Here is a 16,293-nt window from a genome sequence, read left to right as displayed (position 1 = left end):
GAGTATTTCTCACCTCACTAAAACGGAGCGAGCACACGACAGCCAAGGTTTCTATGTGATCTGGCACGAGCTAAGTTTGCATTTTGCGACGGAAAGACAGATTTTGGCTATTCCCTAAACTCTTTGGGGAAACACAGGTCCTGGATTCCCGCTTTACACCACAGGCAGCCAGGGTCTCCTCAGAAAGGCTACAGGACACGGCCTGATACTCGAGCGCTTCCACCGAGCCTGTGGGAAGCACGGAAGAGTGGCGGCATCTTTTTCAGAGCTCACCCGCCGAGGTGCGCCGGGGATCTCACCTCAGCCGCCGCTCGAAGGCTGCCGGGGTAACAGCAGGCTGCCCGCGCCCTGCCGCCCCACCGCGCCCAGCCGCCCCTCCCTGGGGCGAGGGTTTCGGCGGGCGTCGGTCTCCGCACCGGCAGCGGCAGCAGGGCTCGGCGCCCACCCCGTTACCGTCTCCTCACCGAAGGGGGTCCCCTCGTCCCGGCGGCTCGAGGGATGGTGCGGGGGGGAGGCTGCAACGCGGGGTGCGGGACCTGTTGCCCCCCAGACACCGGCGCAGCCAGAAGTCAGTCACGGAGGGGAACGGCTCGGCGTGGGGGGGGAGGATGTTGCGGGGAACGGCGCCAACGCCGCGACACCTCGGAGCTTCCCGCCTCCTCCCCGCACCTCAGCCAGGGCAGAGGGACGCGGTCCCCGCACTGCGGCACCTCAGTACACACACACACACAGACACCCCACCCCGCCTTCCCCAGCCCGAGGCTGCCCCGGGCGAGGCCTCCGGCCTGCCCCAGCCGGAACCGGAGCCCGCGCCGCGCTCACCTGCTGCCGCCGCCGCTCTCGGGGATGCTCCGGAGCCGGCGCCCTCACCTCACCTGCAGCGGCCCGAGCGGCCGGCAGGGGGCTGGCGCGCAGCACGCCGGGTAATGTAGTCCCCCGCGGGCCCAAGGGACCGCCCATGCCCTGAGGCGCCGCGCAGCCTGCCGGGAGTTGTGGTTCTCCGCGCGGGCGCTGAGAGAGCGGCCGGCGCCTCCCCTCGGCGGAACTACAGCTCCCGTGAGCACCCGCGCGCCGCCACGGCTGCCGGGAGTCGCGTTACCGGTGCCCCGAGTGCGCCGGGAGGCGGTGCCGAGCCGGCGGCGGGTGTCCGAGGTCGGTCATGGCGGTAGTACCGCCGCCCTCCGCTCCGGGAGGCCCCGAGCCTCCCCCGCCGCCGCTGCAGTACAGCCTGTTGCTGCAGCACCTGGTGGGCGAGCAGCGGCGGCCCCGCGCCTGGGACCCCGCCGCCCTCGGCGGCATTCCCAGCCCGCCCAAGAGCGAGGAGCAGAAGATGGTGGAGCGGGCCATGGAGAGCTGCGCCTTCAAGGCGGCGCTGGCCTGCGTGGGAGGTGCGGCGGGGGCGGCTGAGGGAGCCGGCAGAAGCTGGAGGGACGGGGCGTTGAGGGGGAGCGGTGGTCGGGGCAGTCAGCCGGGGGGGTGGGGGGGGAAGGCGACGTCCCCGTGGCGCCGGGAAAGGGGCCGATGGAGAAGGAGCTGCAGCACAGGGACCCCCGTGTTTAATTTTCCTCCCTGTAAGCTCCTCCGGTGCGAGTCACAGGTCCCAGGGGAGGATCTGTGCCTGCCTGCCTTCCTTACCAAGGAAGAGGTGCTCACAGCCTTTCCTCAGCGCAGCACAGGCTGTCAGCAAGCAGGGTGTCCACAACAGCGGCTGTAGTGCCATTTGTAGGCCATTTGCGCCCTTGCGCTGCCCCTTGCATGCTGCAGCGTTGCCGAACGGTGGGAGCAGAGGTGCTCTGGTGCCTGTGGGGAATGTGCTGCTCAAATCCAGCCAAAGTTCGTTTTTACACTCTTTGTCTTTTACAGGATTTGTTCTGGGAGGCGCATTTGGTGTCTTCACAGCTGGCATCGACACCAATGTTGGGTTTGATCCCAAGGATCCGTATCGCACGCCAACCGCAAAAGAGGTTCTCAAAGATATGGGGCAGCGAGGCATATCCTACGCAAAGAACTTTGCCATTGTGGGCGCCATGTTCTCCTGCACTGAATGCGTGGTAGAATCTGTGAGTAATAACTTCTTAAGCATTAAGAAATGTTTTCTTGTACACTCAGCCTCTTTTATTAGATCCAAATAAGTACGTATATCCCGTTTGTAACAGGGCAAGGGAGTAGGCTAGTTTGTTCCGTTTCTCGGCCATCAGAGCTTTTCAGCTTTGAGACCTGTCTTCAGAACTACTGTTCTGGCAGAAAGAACGAGCAGAAGAGCATGCAACAGCAAAGTCCTTTTCCATTCAAGTCCTGAACATATTGGCATGTATAGGCATTGCTTTTTAAAACCCTACCTACAAGTTCTTGTTGCTACTTTAAAGCATCAAACCACGAGTTGCAACATGGTAATTTGCACCTCTAAAAATTCTAGATGCAGAAACGGATCCTTTGATGAAAGTTAAGTAACGGGCCTATTTTCATCTTGCCCCTATAGCAAGAAATGACCTTGGGCAGCTCCCTGGTAAATCTATCATCCATTTTCTTAAATAAGAAATAATTGTGTCTTTCAATTAAAAGGCAGCACTCAAATTCGTAACAAGCTAATTTTCCTAACTCATCTAGAAGAAAAGTCTATCTGCTTGCACAATGAAGTGGAACAAAGAGATCTCTGTACTGGTGAAAAACTAGCATGCTTTGGCTATGGAAATAGTACATCTATGTCAGCAGGGTGCCATGGCTCTCACCTGTGCTGAGAACTAGGCTGCATGGCCAGGTTCAGTGTTGCACGCCTGTAGAATCATAGAATCATTAAGGTTGGAAAAGACCTCTAGGATTCTCAAGTCCAACTGCCAACCCAACACTACCATGTCTCCTAAACCATGTCCTGAAGCACCACTTTTACACGTCTTTTAAATACCCCCAGGGATGGTGACTCCCCCACCTCTCTGGGCAGCCTGTGCCAAGGCCTGACCACTCTGTCAGTGAAGACATTTTCCCTAATATCCAATCTAAACCTCCCCTGATGCAGCTTGAGGCCGTTTCCTCTCATTCTATCACTAGTGACCTGGGAGAGGAGACCAACCCCCCCCTCACTCCAGCCCCTCTCAGGCAGCTGCAGAGAGCGAGAAGGGCTCCCCTCAGCCCCCTCTTCTCCAGGCTAAACCCCCCCAGCCCCCTCAGCCGCCCCCCAGCACACTTGTGCTCCAGACCCTGCCCCAGCCCCGCCGCCCTTCTCTGGACACGCTCCAGCACCTCAAGGGCCTTCTTGTCCTGAGGGGCCCAAACCTGAACACAATATTCAAGGTGTGGCCTCACCAGAGCCCAGCACAGGGGCAATGTAGTTACAGTGCCTTGAAAATCTCTGAGCTGGTGCTAGTGCACAGTGCTGTGTTCTGGGGGCTGTATCGGCTCGCCTGAGGATCTTTGCCATAGCACTGCATTGCACCATATGGATTTGTCTTACCTCTCACGGTGACCCGTTCCTTCCAGTTCGCCTGGCCCTGCAAGTCTTAGGTTTGAGAGTGCAGGGGGCCATCTACTGAGAACAGAGGGAAAAACATCCTCAGCTAAGAAGGGGCTGGAAGGTCACTTAATGCTGCTTGGTATTAGTACAGATACTGAGTGCTTATTCCGTATTTACTTGTTGACTCTGATTTTTAATTCCACAGTACCGTGGAAAGTCAGACTGGAAGAACAGTGTTATTAGTGGCTGCATCACAGGAGGAGCAATCGGCTTCAGAGGTTGGTAGTGCCTGCTATGAACTATTTCTGTGATAAGACACTAATTCGGTTATGCAGCATGCGGTGTTTTTAACGCATCTCACACTACACATCTCTTTGCATGGGGTTATGCTGATGTCAGCATGAGAGTGTACTCCAGACTGGCAGAACTGCTCTCTCTATCGCTTTCCTGTCAGCTTGAAATGTATGCGTGGGTAGGGAAGGCTTGGTTGTACAGGACAGTGAGATTGGAGGAAAATGAACGGAATTGACTTGAAAGAAAAATCAGGAAATGGTGTTAGCTATCCACACTCTTCCGTGGTGGTGTGGGGAAGGAGCCAAAAATACATACTGAGCCACACTCTGAAGCTACAGCACTTGTGTTAACAGAGCTCTACTTACATATACTATTTCACTGGTGATAACTCTGTTAATTTGCACAGCGTGTAAAATGCTTTAGTCCTTTCTCATGTATCAATTCAGACAGACAATTCTATTTAACTGTAAAAGAGCAGGAGCACTGGGATTTTAGTCCAGCAGGCACTAGTGGGGACTTTGGGAAGCCTTCAGTGCAAACAACATCTGGAGAAAAGTCCCAAGTAGGAAGAGAGCTGCTCTGCTCATCTGAAATACCAAACTTCTCTCACTTCTGCTTAAGAAAAAAAAACTGTCCACAGAGCATAAAAGAAAGTGCTCTTGAAAGTGCTTCTAATTGAGCCTGTTGTGTCTGTCCTGGACCTAATCCTCTTAGAGCCTTCAAAGCAGTAGCTGCTCTTCCTATCCCTCCCTAGTCCAACACAAAGCCACTTGCAGCGCTCTGATCAGAGCACACTGAAATGGGCAATGGCCACTGGCATTTTCTATCCCCTGGGGGGCGGCTTAGCAACACAGCACCCAGCCAGCACGCCGTGCTAGCCCAGCTGTGGTAGTTCAAGTCCAGTGTGTGCCAGTTTCCCCCCCTCACCTCAGGCAGTAGTAGTGCTAGTGTGACCCTGGTAGCAGGCCGCCAGGTTCCTGCAGGTGTAAGCTCTTCAAGCCAGCACAGCATAAGCTAGTTACTGAGAATAAAAATATTTTTCCTCTTTTTTCTCTTTCTTTCCCACCCTTTTTGCCTTGCAGCTGGTTTGAAGGCAGGGGTTATCGGCTGTGGTGGATTTGCCGCTTTCTCCGCTGCGATTGATTACTATCTACGGTAACAATGGGATCCCTTGGGAGCAAGTCTCCCTTTTGTTCCAGTGCTGCTGCTAAGAGCCTTCATCACAGCAGAAGAACCATCAGGCTTACCTTTCCACTGCCTTTCGAGTCCTGATTAGTGCAAGCTGGATGGTGTTGGCTGCTTTTCCTGAATGACTAACAATAATCTGGCTCTGAGCCCTGGCGTGCTGCTTCAGGCAGACTTGCGGGAGTATGCGAGGATGGAGCCAGGCGCAGTGAGCAGTATCTCCAGGATGGATCAGCTGACTGTCAGTTTCCAGGAAACAAGCCTGGACTCTGAGTTTTTTTCGATCCTTTGGGTCTGATTTTGATTAAGTCTGTTGCTAGCATCTTCAAAAAGAAATGCAGTGATTCAGGTCACCATGTATTTGAACGTGCTGCAAGTGTTTAAAACAGTTATCAGTTTGCAGCTTGCTACTCTGTTGGGGAGAGGTAAGATCCTGTGGAGAAATAGTTTGTTCCAGGCTTTTCTTAAAATACCAGCTGAAGACAAACCACCATCTGTACAACTTGTCTTATTTCAAGTACAGAGATGAGAGCCAGATTTCTTTACCATGTCTTAAAGGGAAAAGCAAAAAGGAGTCCTTAGCCTTAGAACCGTGTGGTTACTGGCAGATGAACAAAACAATTTAAGGGGGAGGAAAAAGAGGTTGTTGCAGAAGTATAATTCTCTGTAGCCACTGGGCTAGCCTGATTTAACCTCACTGTGGGAGTGCAAGTGATCTCGCTACTGCTTTGACTGCCACAGGCTCACACCATTAGTTCCAGCAGTTTGATGGTGAGACTAGAAACTAGAGTTGTGAGAGTAAATCGCTGTTGGACAGATAACCAGACATTCACTTAGCACACAGACTGCTGCTCATCGTGTCCCTGTACCACCTCTGGGCACCCCAGTGCTACACTGGGGAAAGCAAGGTGTTATTTCTGCAGAACACTGGTACTGAAATATCTGTTCGCTAGCTCAAGGAGCTGCTCCCTTTTTGATTTGCGTTCCTGTTAGCTCTCTTGCTTGTCCAACCAAGCTCTGTTCCCAGACCTCAGGGGGTAATTTTTATACTTGGAATTGTTTAGACTGATTTTAACCTTCCTTGAGCCACCCCACAAGGGCAAACATCCACCCTCATGTTTTTGAGGCAGTGTGATTTCAGATTCAGGGCACATACCTCACGGGAATTCTCCCACCCACTTCCCCTCCTTTGCATCCATGGTCTGACACCCCAGAATGGTGGCAGCACTTGCTTACCTGGAAGAGCGGCACTAGCAGGGTTGTTTGGCTGATGTGGTGGTCAGTGGTCAGTCTGGAGGCATATTGTCTCCCATTCCCGCATGGAAAGAAGTGGGGAAGAAGGCACCATGTGATCTATCAGATGAGGTTTCCAGATCGCCCAATGTCCCTTGCTGTGCCTGTTCAGTATCCTCAGGCCAGAAGCTGTGCAAGTCAGCTGAATTTTAAGCTTGAGTAATTCTGGGCTGATTAAACAGGCTGGCTCCAGACAGTCCATTTTTTTTTCCTGCAGAACGTACTGAAATGCAAGGATGTAGCCCAAACCATAAGATGTCTCTTAAAAAAAAACAACTATCATCTGGCACAATGCCTGTACTTATACCACTGGCTTGAAGTGCAACTAGCAAGATTTCCAGAAAGAGAAGCTGCGATGCCAAGGTGATCGGTTAGTGCAAACAGCAACACCACGGGGCTCCTTTTGTGCAAATGTTGGGGCTTTGCATTTTTTATTAACATTTTTCTTTCCTCCTCACATGGTTTACAGCCATTTAAAGTTTATAATCTACAGAAATTAAAACTGAACACAAACAAAAATATATCCTTAACAACTTTGAAAGTCAAATATTAATTAACAGTTCTATTCTACCTGTAGCTGCAAGAGTCCACCCCCCTTTTTCTTCCTGTAGGAACAAGCAAAAGGCGGTCACAGGGACGGTCACAGCCTGTTGTGCAGGGGCTGTGTGGACCAGGCCTCCAGCCACTGTCACGTGGGGTGGGGGGCAGGATTTGGCTGTACAGAGTCTCCATCTGGAATGACAGTATCGTGGACAGAGACTTGGACACATGTAACAAATCAGACACACACAGGGATCCGTTGTGCAGTCACATCTAAAACTCGGCCTCCTTACTGGGTCCAGGGCCAAGACAGACGCCTGGTTATTTTCTGCAATGCTGTTTCCCTTCTGTTTAGCTGGTAGTCAAGAGGAGCAGGGTCTGGAGTGTGAGCCCTTTGGAGGGGGACTGAAAGACCTCCTCTCCTTTAGTTGCTTTGCTGGTGTGGGGCCGGCAGGTGCTGCCTTCCCCGGGGAGGTGAGCTTAGGACATACCTGGTGCACCGGTGGCAGGCGGCCGGGCTCTACCTGGAACAGTCTTGTTAGTTGGGAGGGTAAAGGCAGTGCTGCTGTTAGCAGGGATACGCTTGGTCACGTCTCATCCATCTCCATTTGGCACAGGAGAGCATAGGGCCAACGCAGTCGGGGAGGGGGCTTTTCCCATGAGAACACGGTCTCAGCTCACAGAGCTAAAGTTTTCGTGTCCCAACAGGTACCAGCACCTACCTGGGAGGGCGGGGGACATAGCGGGAGCCAGGCTCTCAGGCAGCCGGAGCACAGCCTGACGGCTGGCACAGGCACGTGGCTGTCCTGCCTTGGGACATGGCGTGACAACAGACATCAGCCTGGGGGTCAAGAACTGGAGCCACTAACTGAAGCAGACCTGAGCTGGCTGGGCACAGCTAACCCAGCAGCAACTGCTTTGTGAGAAGCAGCAAACGAAGCACTTCTGTCTCCGGTAGCAAAAAGGCCACGAAGGCTTTTCTCCTCCCATCCCTCTGTGCTGGTTTCCAGGCTGCGTGACCGTCCAGCTGCCACACAGAGCACTCGCCTCTGGCAGCCTGGCTGGCACCGAGGCAGGGCCACGTGTTTGCCCAGTGCCTGGGGTAGTGGGAAAGGCCAAGGAGGGAAACAAAAACCTCCCCATTCTCATGGCCACAGCAGGAATGCTGGTGCCCCGGCAGGCTCTGCCATGGGGCGCAGCCAGTGTCGGCAGCCCTTGCGGTAGTGCTGGGCTGGCAGTGGCGTGCACGCCTTGCTACGGCAGCGATGTGGGTGCATGGAAATGGCACGGACCCTGTTCCCTGCCCTGCCAGGGCTTGTTGGGGAAATTGGGGGACCCCGGCAGTGCCAGAGCACAGAGCTGGGAGCAGCCCTGCCCAGCTGGCCATCCCTCAAGCCTGCCATGGATCGAGACCAGCACAGCACCTCTCGCTCCAGCCTTGTGTGATGGGTTACCCCAAAACACTACTCGGAGGCGAGGAACAGCGAGGGAAGTAACCGCCATGCTACATGCACACAGGCAAAGCACAGGCTAAGGGCTGTAGAGGGGACTGGCCTGAAAGCGCCCAGAAGAGACATGACGAGGAGGAAGCAGCACCCTGCTCCTCTGCTCTCACGGTCGTAGGTTTGCTCAGGCCAGAGCAGGATCCAGGCACGGGGTCCAACGTTTGCGCAGGCAGCAAGCCAAAGCAGAACTGGTCGTCACTGTCACCGGGGAGGGAAGTCGGTGAGCTCCCAGCCTCTGAAGCGAGCCAGTGCTGCACATGCAGGTATGGGGCAAGGGAGCTGGGCAGAGAAACAGGCACTCGTGGGATGCTGCAGGCTTCGAGCTGGGCGAGACGAGGGGTGCCTGGTAGGAGTGAGCAGGCAGAAAGGAATCCAGGAGAAGACTAGGCAAGGGGGAAGCCTGTGTCCACAGCCGTTGTCAGTCACTACCTCTTCCGTTGAACAAATATACATAAAAACAATTCTTGAACACAAGAAGGGACATAAGACACGACTACTTTACAGAGAGGCACAGCGCCTGGGGTGGGACCGGGCCACTGGTACGCGATTGTACAGAAGCTGCAGGCAGCACCGTCCTGGGTCTGGGCCGGTCTCCCTGGGGGGCTGCGATCCAGTCCATGTGGCCTAGCAGGGAGCTGGGAGTGTTTGCAGCTGGTGCCTTCTCCCAGCAGGCTACACGTCCGTGGAGAAGTAAAGTGTGTTGCGTTTCAGCTCAGTGAAGGAGATGGGAGGATGCTGCAGGTAGTAGAGAAGGACCTGGACCTGTAGCAGGCAAATGGGGGGTGTTAGGCATAAAAAAAAGGGCAGAGCTGCCACGTCCCAGCAGAGAGGGGCAAACCTACCCAGTCAGGCAGGTAAACTGCTCCACTCCCAGCCCAGGGGTGCTGGGGCCCCACGCTGGCAGCACAGCTCTTACCTGGGCCATCACGTCATGGGACCAGATGTCGGAGGCCAGGGTGAGGTGTGCCTTGCTCTCCCCCTCTGAGGGTCTCAGCAGTGTCGGCCCAAAGACCGTGGCCAGGTTGTGGAGAGACATTTTGTTGATGGGCTCCTTTTCAGCCACCCTGTGGGGTACAGGGAGAGAGGGAGCCTGAGCCCCTAATACTGTTCTCCTGGAGCAGGGCAGCCATGGAGTGATGTGGGAGAGCTGATCTCCCTTCTCCCAGCCCCAGCTTGCCATTGCCCTTCACAGCCCCCAGCAATCCCAGGTGCAGGGCAGGGAGCGCTGCCCCCTTCACGGCCTCTGCCGGAGCCGCCGGGGCTGGCCGGGAGCCCTGGGTGTGATGTGGCAGCGACCAAGCCCTTGCTTGCTTATGTGCTGTGCAGCCTCCACCCTTCCCAAGCCCAGGCAGGGTACAGGGAGCTCCGCACCAGCCTGCGCCTCCCTGCACCCACTCCCCCCAAGGCTCCCTACCCCTCCAACCCCACGGGACCCCAGCCAGCCTACACCGAGGGAACCAGGGCCACAACATTGCCATGTTAGGAGGCAGCTGTGCTCCCCGGCACAGGCTGCACGGTTGAGCCCTGGCCAGGGGAGCAGATGTGGGAACTGGCTGTGCCCGGTTCTCAGGATGGAAATGAATTTTTCCTTTTCCACCCCCCAGCATCAATCACTTTTTCTGTTTGGTTTTAGCCAAACCAAAGAAAAGGGAAAAAAAAACCCACCACTTCATGATGCAAGTAACATGAGCCGTGAGCCCCAGTCCCAAACTCATGGCCAGCTCTGGCCAGGCTCTGCATGTTGCTGCACCGCTGCCCTGCCCACAGCCCCGTGCCCTCCATAGGTTTTGGGGCCCCAGAACCCCTCCATTCCCAGGTTTGGATGGGTTTAGCTACACCAAGATAAAGCCCAGCAAACCACACATTGCTGCACTTGCCCCAGGATGAGCGATGAGGGGTGTCACCTGCAGCTCTGGGACACAACTGCTGAGCTAACCGTCTCTGGGTCTTGGCCACCCACTAGCAGACAAGTTAGAGGGATTATTGCACCTTGTTTTGCAGGGGCTACTGCTGGACTGGTGGGAGGGGATGCTGCACACAGTTTTCCCTCTAAGGGGGACACTGCACAGCTCCCAGTTGATTCCCCATCCTGCGCCGAGGCCAGCTGCTCCCTGTGGAGAGCTCGTCCAACCAGCTGCACACCGGCTGCAGCAGCCAAGAGCCGCATCCTGCCAGGGGACGTGTGCTCCCTGCAGAGCTGACCCGCCTGAGCGGCCTCGCGCTGCGCAGTCCCCGCTGGCACCGTGGCCGACGGCCCTGGGGCGCCGGGGGCTGCTCTGTGGGGCAGAATGGCTCCAGGATCCCTCCAGCATCCTACAGGCCCCACAGAGAGGAGCTGTGGGAAGCCAACGCTGGCACCAGCCAAAGGGACCCACAGAGCGCTGGGGTCCCAGCTTGAACAGGCTGCAGCCTGGCCAGGACCCCGGTCAATGCACCGGAGCCCAAGAAGACGGTGCAGGTGGGAAACAGCTGGGGCTGCACCCTCTCGGAGGGGCTGGAAGAGGAAAGGGGCACTCTGCCACCTGCCCAACACTGAGTTGCCGTTGCTGGCCCCAGCTGCCACCCGCAGCCCCAGTCTGCACCAGCACGGCACCGTCTGCCTCCAGTTCAGGATCAGCCTGTGGCCGCACAGGCACCACGGGAAGCAGACAGCAGCTCTAACTCTGCTCACATCCCATCCCCACAGCAAAGTGACAACACAGACCCATCCCACACCTCCCTCCTGTGCCGGGCAGCCCTCCGGCAGCCGCTGCTTGCCCTGCTCTGGGGGCCGAGCCGAGCCGTTACCTTTTCAAGTGCTCTAGCAGGAAGAGGAAGGTGATGAGGTTGGGGTCAGGCAGCGAGCGGAGAAGGTGCATCATGCAGTTCTCCTTGGCAGCAGGATCCGAGAGGGCTGGAGACAAGGAGGGAGAGGGCTCAGGACAGGGGCCGGTGAGATTCGTGCAGCAGCAGGACCTACTGTGGCCGGACGCCTCCCTGCAGCCGGCACACGAGTGGCCAGCCCTGCCCCACAGGGCTCTGCCTGCACCCTGGGGAGCAGCACCACGAGCCCCAAGCTGGCCTGGAGCCGGCAAGGACAGCCAGGATTGAGCTGGCCGAGCAGGGAAGGACCCTCAGGAGCCTCCCATCCCAGAGCAGGCAGTGTCAAACAGCCACGCTTGGGCACAGACCCCTTCCCCACCCCTAAGCCCTTACCAATCCCCTCCATGAAGGCGGGGTAGAGTCTGTCAGTGAGGAGGGGTTCAGGCAGCTCGCGGAAGTACAGCTTCAGTGTGCCGGCGATGGCGTTGATGTCCATGTCACTCAGCATGACCAAGATGTCCTTGTTATCTGTCCAAAGAGCACCCACATGTGATGCCTCCTGTGCCTCTTTCCCCTCTGGGTCTCAACTCCCCACATTACCCCAGCTATCTGGGCAGGCTGCTGGTCAGAAGGCAGGGGCAGCATCTCCAGGTCCATGGCCCCGTTTAGTCAGGCCGAGGCTGGGAAGAACCGAGCAGTTCCCGCCTAGCCGGGCAACGGGACAGGGAACAATTTCCAAATCCATTTGCAACATTGCCCTGAGTCAGTGTCTCCCAGGAGCCGGCCAGGCGTGGCAGCAGCTCAGAGACAGCCAGGCACAAACGAGGCTGGGACCTCTGGGTGTTTGCTTTCCCAGCTACGCTCTCCTCCTCACCCCCAGTCCCTCCCTGGGCACACCGGCACACTTTACACACGTGCAGTGCAATAACCGGACCCTGGGCTTGCGGGACAGGGGTCTGGGGTGGGTCTCGGTGCCTGTGGTTCCTCCCAGGGGAACGTGACACGAAGGGCAGCCATTCTCCAAGACACTCACTTGCATCGAAGACGGCCTTCAACGCCTGGATGTCAGTGGCAACGCCAGAGATCCTGTAGATGCCAACCTCTTCGATGCCCCTCTTCTCCACCTCCTCGATGCACTGGCGCACGATGTAAGGCACCTTGGAGCGCTCACGCCTGGCTCAGAAAGCAGAGGTGTGAGCACGTGAGCAGAGATTCGCGGGGGACCCCACCATGACCAGCCCAGCACTGCAAGCCCTGGGCCAGGGGCAGGATGGGCATGCTGGGTGGGAGGGCTGGGGCCGGCGAAGGAATGGGCAAGTCCCCAGCAAAGAGCAAAAGCTGAGCTTTCCCAGCGTTGGTGGGAGCAAGGGGACATGCTGCAAGGACAGAGCAGGTCCCGCAAGTCCCCCATCCCCAAGACCACAGGGACTGGAGCAGATCAGCCTCCCCAGCCCTGCACGTACTTTGTCACAACGCTGATTTTGACCCCAAAAACACCAGTCTGCTTTTTGGATGGGGTCCTCTTCAGGCTCATGTCTCTGCTCGTGAACTTCATGGAGAACTCCACCTTGATCTGCAGGAGATGGGGTGAGTTGCAGCAGCCCAGCCCTGGCCCATCACCCCCACATCACGTGAGGGCACAGCACAGCCCTGGGGAAGGGGCTGCCATCAAAGTCACCGGCTGTGTGCCCCCACAGCCCCGCTTACCCCATTCATCTCAATCACGTCCATGTGCCAGTTCTTCGTCTGCACGGCCTGCGGGTCCAGCTGCAGGGAGAGATGGTGTGTGAGCTCCGTGGGGACACAGCCCCATGCCAGCCCCGCCGCCCCTGAAGGCCCTGACCCACAGACAGCATCACACACAGGACACACTCTTCCCTGACAGCGTGCTGCCCATGGCAGGATGGCGGCGACGGGAAGGTCTGGGGTGCCTCTGGCTGTGCCCCAGAGCCGGGTGGGCTCAGCCTCCCCACCCGGTCCCCCTCAAGCCCCCGCAAGGCAGTGCTTTAACCCACACCCAAGCAGCAAGAAACTTCCAAGAAATCAGAACTATTTCTGGCGGCAGATTGATGAAACAGAACTAGGGCAGCGTTTTCCATGCAGAAAAACAACATCTCCCCATAGCCAAGGCTATTTATAACCCCTGGGAATGACGGGCTCCACTATTTCTGGCTTTGGGGCTAGCAGGGGACTCAGTGACGCTGCCCCGGCGCCCGGCCACTGCAGCGAGGTGCCGGCATTCCCAAGGCCCCGGCACGCGCCGTGGCCGGGCACCGGGCCCCAGGGCTGGGCAGAGGCGGGTGCAGTTGCCTTTCGGGACTTTTTGGTCCCCAGCTGGTGGTATCGATCCAGGCCCATCGATCCCTGTAATGCACGGCGCGGGCAGTGGGGCAGAGCCCGGCACTAATGTCCCCTCGGGGAAGGGGATGGGATGCAGGGGCTGGCGGAGGCTCCCAGGGCCGCGTGCATGCAACAGCCAGGCGAAGCTCGCACCAAGCGTGCAGGGTCAGTCCTCAAGGACGCGGGGGTTTCCTACAGCTGCTGGCTCGGGAGATGCTCCAGTCAAGCGCAAAGATGTCCAGAGCCGCTGCTCCAGCCATGCAGCTGCCATTCCCCTGCCCCAGCTACTGCACATCATGGGAGGGGGGGACCCTGAGGCCCCTCATGTCCCTCTTGCACACCAAGACCTCACGCTCCTGAGGACAGGCTCGAGCTGCCCTGGCTCTTGGCACAGACCCAGCGCTATGGCATCACCCCACACCCAGCCCCACGCCATGGTGAGCCTGAGCAGCTCCTTGGAGGCTGCAGTGCCAAGGGAAACCCTGCGGTCTCCAGCACGGCCCTAAACACTGCGGTCTCCAGCACGGTCCAGGAACGGCTCCCTATGTGGAGCCCTCCCCAGCACCCCCGCCCCAGCCCCGCCAGTCCTGCGGCTGCTGGGAAGGGCAGCGGGGGGAGCGGGAGGAGGAGGAAGAGGAAGGCTGCAGCTGCCCTGGGCTCCCGTGGGGCCCTGCAGCAGGTTTGGACGCCAGGATCACGAGGCTGCAGCCAGACCGCCGCCAACCCCAGCCCTGCGGCTCCAACTCCCCTGTGTTCCCTCCGCAGCCCCGGTTCCCCCTGCAGCGTTGCCAGGCGCCCACCACGGCCAACACCAACCCAATGCCTCCTGTCCCATGGAGCTTTCAACCCCTTCCCTGGCTTAGCCAGGTCCTGCTCATGGCAGCGTCCAGCGCTGCGAGCCCCAGGTGGCAGCAGAGAAGCCCTTCGCCCCCAGCCAAGTCAGGAGCCGTGGGCCTCCCCGCTCTGCAGCATGAGTTTAATTGCAACCACCACATACATCTTCCCCATCCCCCAGGTTCCCCTGACTCCAAAGGCCCTGGCAGCTCACATCTGGAAGGGCTTTAGCAGGGCTCTGAAGAAAGCTTTAATAAAAGCCAGGTTGGCTGCTGTCAGCGCTGTGGACCTTACCCCGAGCATGCCACCTCCCTGTAGCTGCTTTCCCCTGGTTGAGCAGAATCATTCCCATCCAGCTCCCCGCAGCAGCCGGCACGGCCCCCGCATTTGAGCTAGTTCAGCTGGCACCACCGGCCCAAGCTCCCTTGCAGGTGGGGCACGTCCCTGTGCACTCATGGGACACCGGGCTGTGGCCTGGCCCCAGCGCTCCCCCAGCCCTGCCCGCTGGCACCCCACGCAGCAGGCAGCACCGCCACGCTGCCCGCTCCCTGCGGAAAGCAAAGCCGTGGCTGATGCTTCATCTCCAGGCGTGGGAGACACACAGGAGCATCCACCCACAGTGCCAGAGGCAGCTCCTGCCCACGCAGTGCTGGCAAACACCCCACCTCAGCTACCACCACCGCCTCCTCCTCCTTCAAAGGGAGCTGCCTGGCTCCAGCGTGGCACAGGGACGTCCCAGGCCAGTGGGGAACTGCTGGCCTCAGAGCCCCGGGGAACAGCCTCCCTGCCAGCGCTGTGCAGGATGGCACAAGTGACATGCTGCTGTCCCAGACATGTCGGCTCCCCTTCAGCAGCTCAGCACTCAGCTGTCTCTAAACACCAGCCTGTGCCCCAGGGAAACGGCTCAGTGGAGTCACCGGTACCTCTCCAGGCTGCTCCCTCCTGTGCCTCCAGGGACTCATGGCAGCAACACAGCATCCATGCCCAGACCAGCATCCACCACAGTGCCACGCTCATCCACAGTGAGGCGAAACACCCCCTGGTCCTGGCTGCAGGGATGTGCCATTATCCCATTCTCCCAAATTATCCAAAAGTGTTTGTTCGCAGGACAAGGCCCCTGCTCGCAGCGTGGCAGGCGATGAGCATCCCAGCAGCCCTGCAGAGCTTCGTGCATCCTGGGGAGGCTTTGATTGCAGAAGGCCCCCCCAGTCTTGCTGGTGCTCACCTCCCGCAGCCCCTGCCTGCTGCTTCTCCCATGCATGGGGCGACTGGACTCAAGGGCACGAGGCTGCATCCTGGGATTTTGTCCTCAAGGCACCTTCAAGCTGTGCATTGTGGATATAGCTCCTGCGCAGGCAGTGGCGGCTGAGACAGACCCAGGCAGTGCCAGGTCGCTGGGGCTCCCAGGTGAGGAGCTGAGATGGCTCCAAACCCTTGCGGCAGCATTCCAGAGCCCCGATCACCAGGATGCTGCAATAGGGGTTGCCAGGCTGGGCACATACCTTCCTCATGCCTCACACCCATGAGGTCACCCAACCATCAGCCCAGGGTGAAGCCATTGGGAGCAAATGGGTGACTCAGCCGGTGAGGCCATCTCTGCCATGGTCCTGGGGAGCGGGATCCCAGGGGAGCTGCTACAACCGAGGTGCCATCAGCATGGCAACCACGGCCAACCTAGCCCGGCTTCCTGAGGCTGCCCCGGCTCTGCCAGTCAGGAGATGTCCCCACCAGACCCCCATGCTGGCAGCTCCCTCCCCAGGCAACAGGCGGTCCCTGAGTCGCTCCGTGCCGTGGGGGCAGAGCAGCCCCCCCCCACCAGTGAACACTGCTGGTGGCAAAGCACAGCCCCGAAAAAAGCAGCAATTCACAGCTCTGTCTGAGAGTGACCCGATAAGCTGCAAGCACCCACAGCATGCCAGGACTGTGCACAGACCCACTGGGGCCACATCCTGTCCCTGCAGCCCCAGTGCTCCCAGTTGGCAGCAGGCAGGGAAGCTGGTGGCCACGGTGAGGGCGCATGGGGCTAGGAAACAAAATCCACTCATGTTTTGA

General features: G+C 58.2%; 2 protein-coding genes across 4 annotated transcripts in view; one reads left to right on the top strand and one right to left on the bottom strand.

The window, feature by feature from the left end:
* The first annotated feature begins 1,091 nt into the window (after nucleotides 1-1,091).
* On the top strand, nucleotides 1,092-5,418 carry TIMM22 (translocase of inner mitochondrial membrane 22). The gene is made up of 4 exons (XM_075113655.1): nucleotides 1,092-1,388; nucleotides 1,864-2,060; nucleotides 3,654-3,726; nucleotides 4,825-5,418. The coding sequence occupies exons 1-4, from the start codon at nucleotides 1,160-1,162 to the stop codon at nucleotides 4,899-4,901; spliced, it is 576 nt and encodes a 191-aa protein (XP_074969756.1). The 5' UTR covers nucleotides 1,092-1,159; the 3' UTR covers nucleotides 4,902-5,418.
* Nucleotides 5,419-6,618: 1,200 nt separating this feature from the next.
* ABR (ABR activator of RhoGEF and GTPase) overlaps nucleotides 6,619-16,293 on the bottom strand; it is a 32,111-nt gene continuing 22,436 nt past the window's right edge. For all 3 annotated transcript variants that reach the window (XM_075113652.1, XM_075113653.1, XM_075113654.1), the window contains 7 exons: nucleotides 12,775-12,834; nucleotides 12,531-12,640; nucleotides 12,101-12,240; nucleotides 11,461-11,595; nucleotides 11,053-11,158; nucleotides 9,182-9,329; nucleotides 6,619-9,027 (listed from right to left, as the gene is read on the bottom strand). In XM_075113652.1, coding sequence (XP_074969753.1) covers nucleotides 8,938-9,027; nucleotides 9,182-9,329; nucleotides 11,053-11,158; nucleotides 11,461-11,595; nucleotides 12,101-12,240; nucleotides 12,531-12,640; nucleotides 12,775-12,834 — 789 coding nt within the window. In that variant the 3' untranslated portion in view covers nucleotides 6,619-8,937. The remainder of the gene's footprint in view (nucleotides 9,028-9,181; nucleotides 9,330-11,052; nucleotides 11,159-11,460; nucleotides 11,596-12,100; nucleotides 12,241-12,530; nucleotides 12,641-12,774; nucleotides 12,835-16,293) is intronic.

This window comes from Phalacrocorax aristotelis, chromosome 18, assembly GCF_949628215.1.
Source record: "Phalacrocorax aristotelis chromosome 18, bGulAri2.1, whole genome shotgun sequence".
NCBI lineage: Eukaryota > Metazoa > Chordata > Aves > Suliformes > Phalacrocoracidae > Phalacrocorax > Phalacrocorax aristotelis.
The sequence above is the reverse complement of the archived record's forward strand: the minus strand, read 5'-3'. Positions and strand labels throughout refer to the sequence as shown.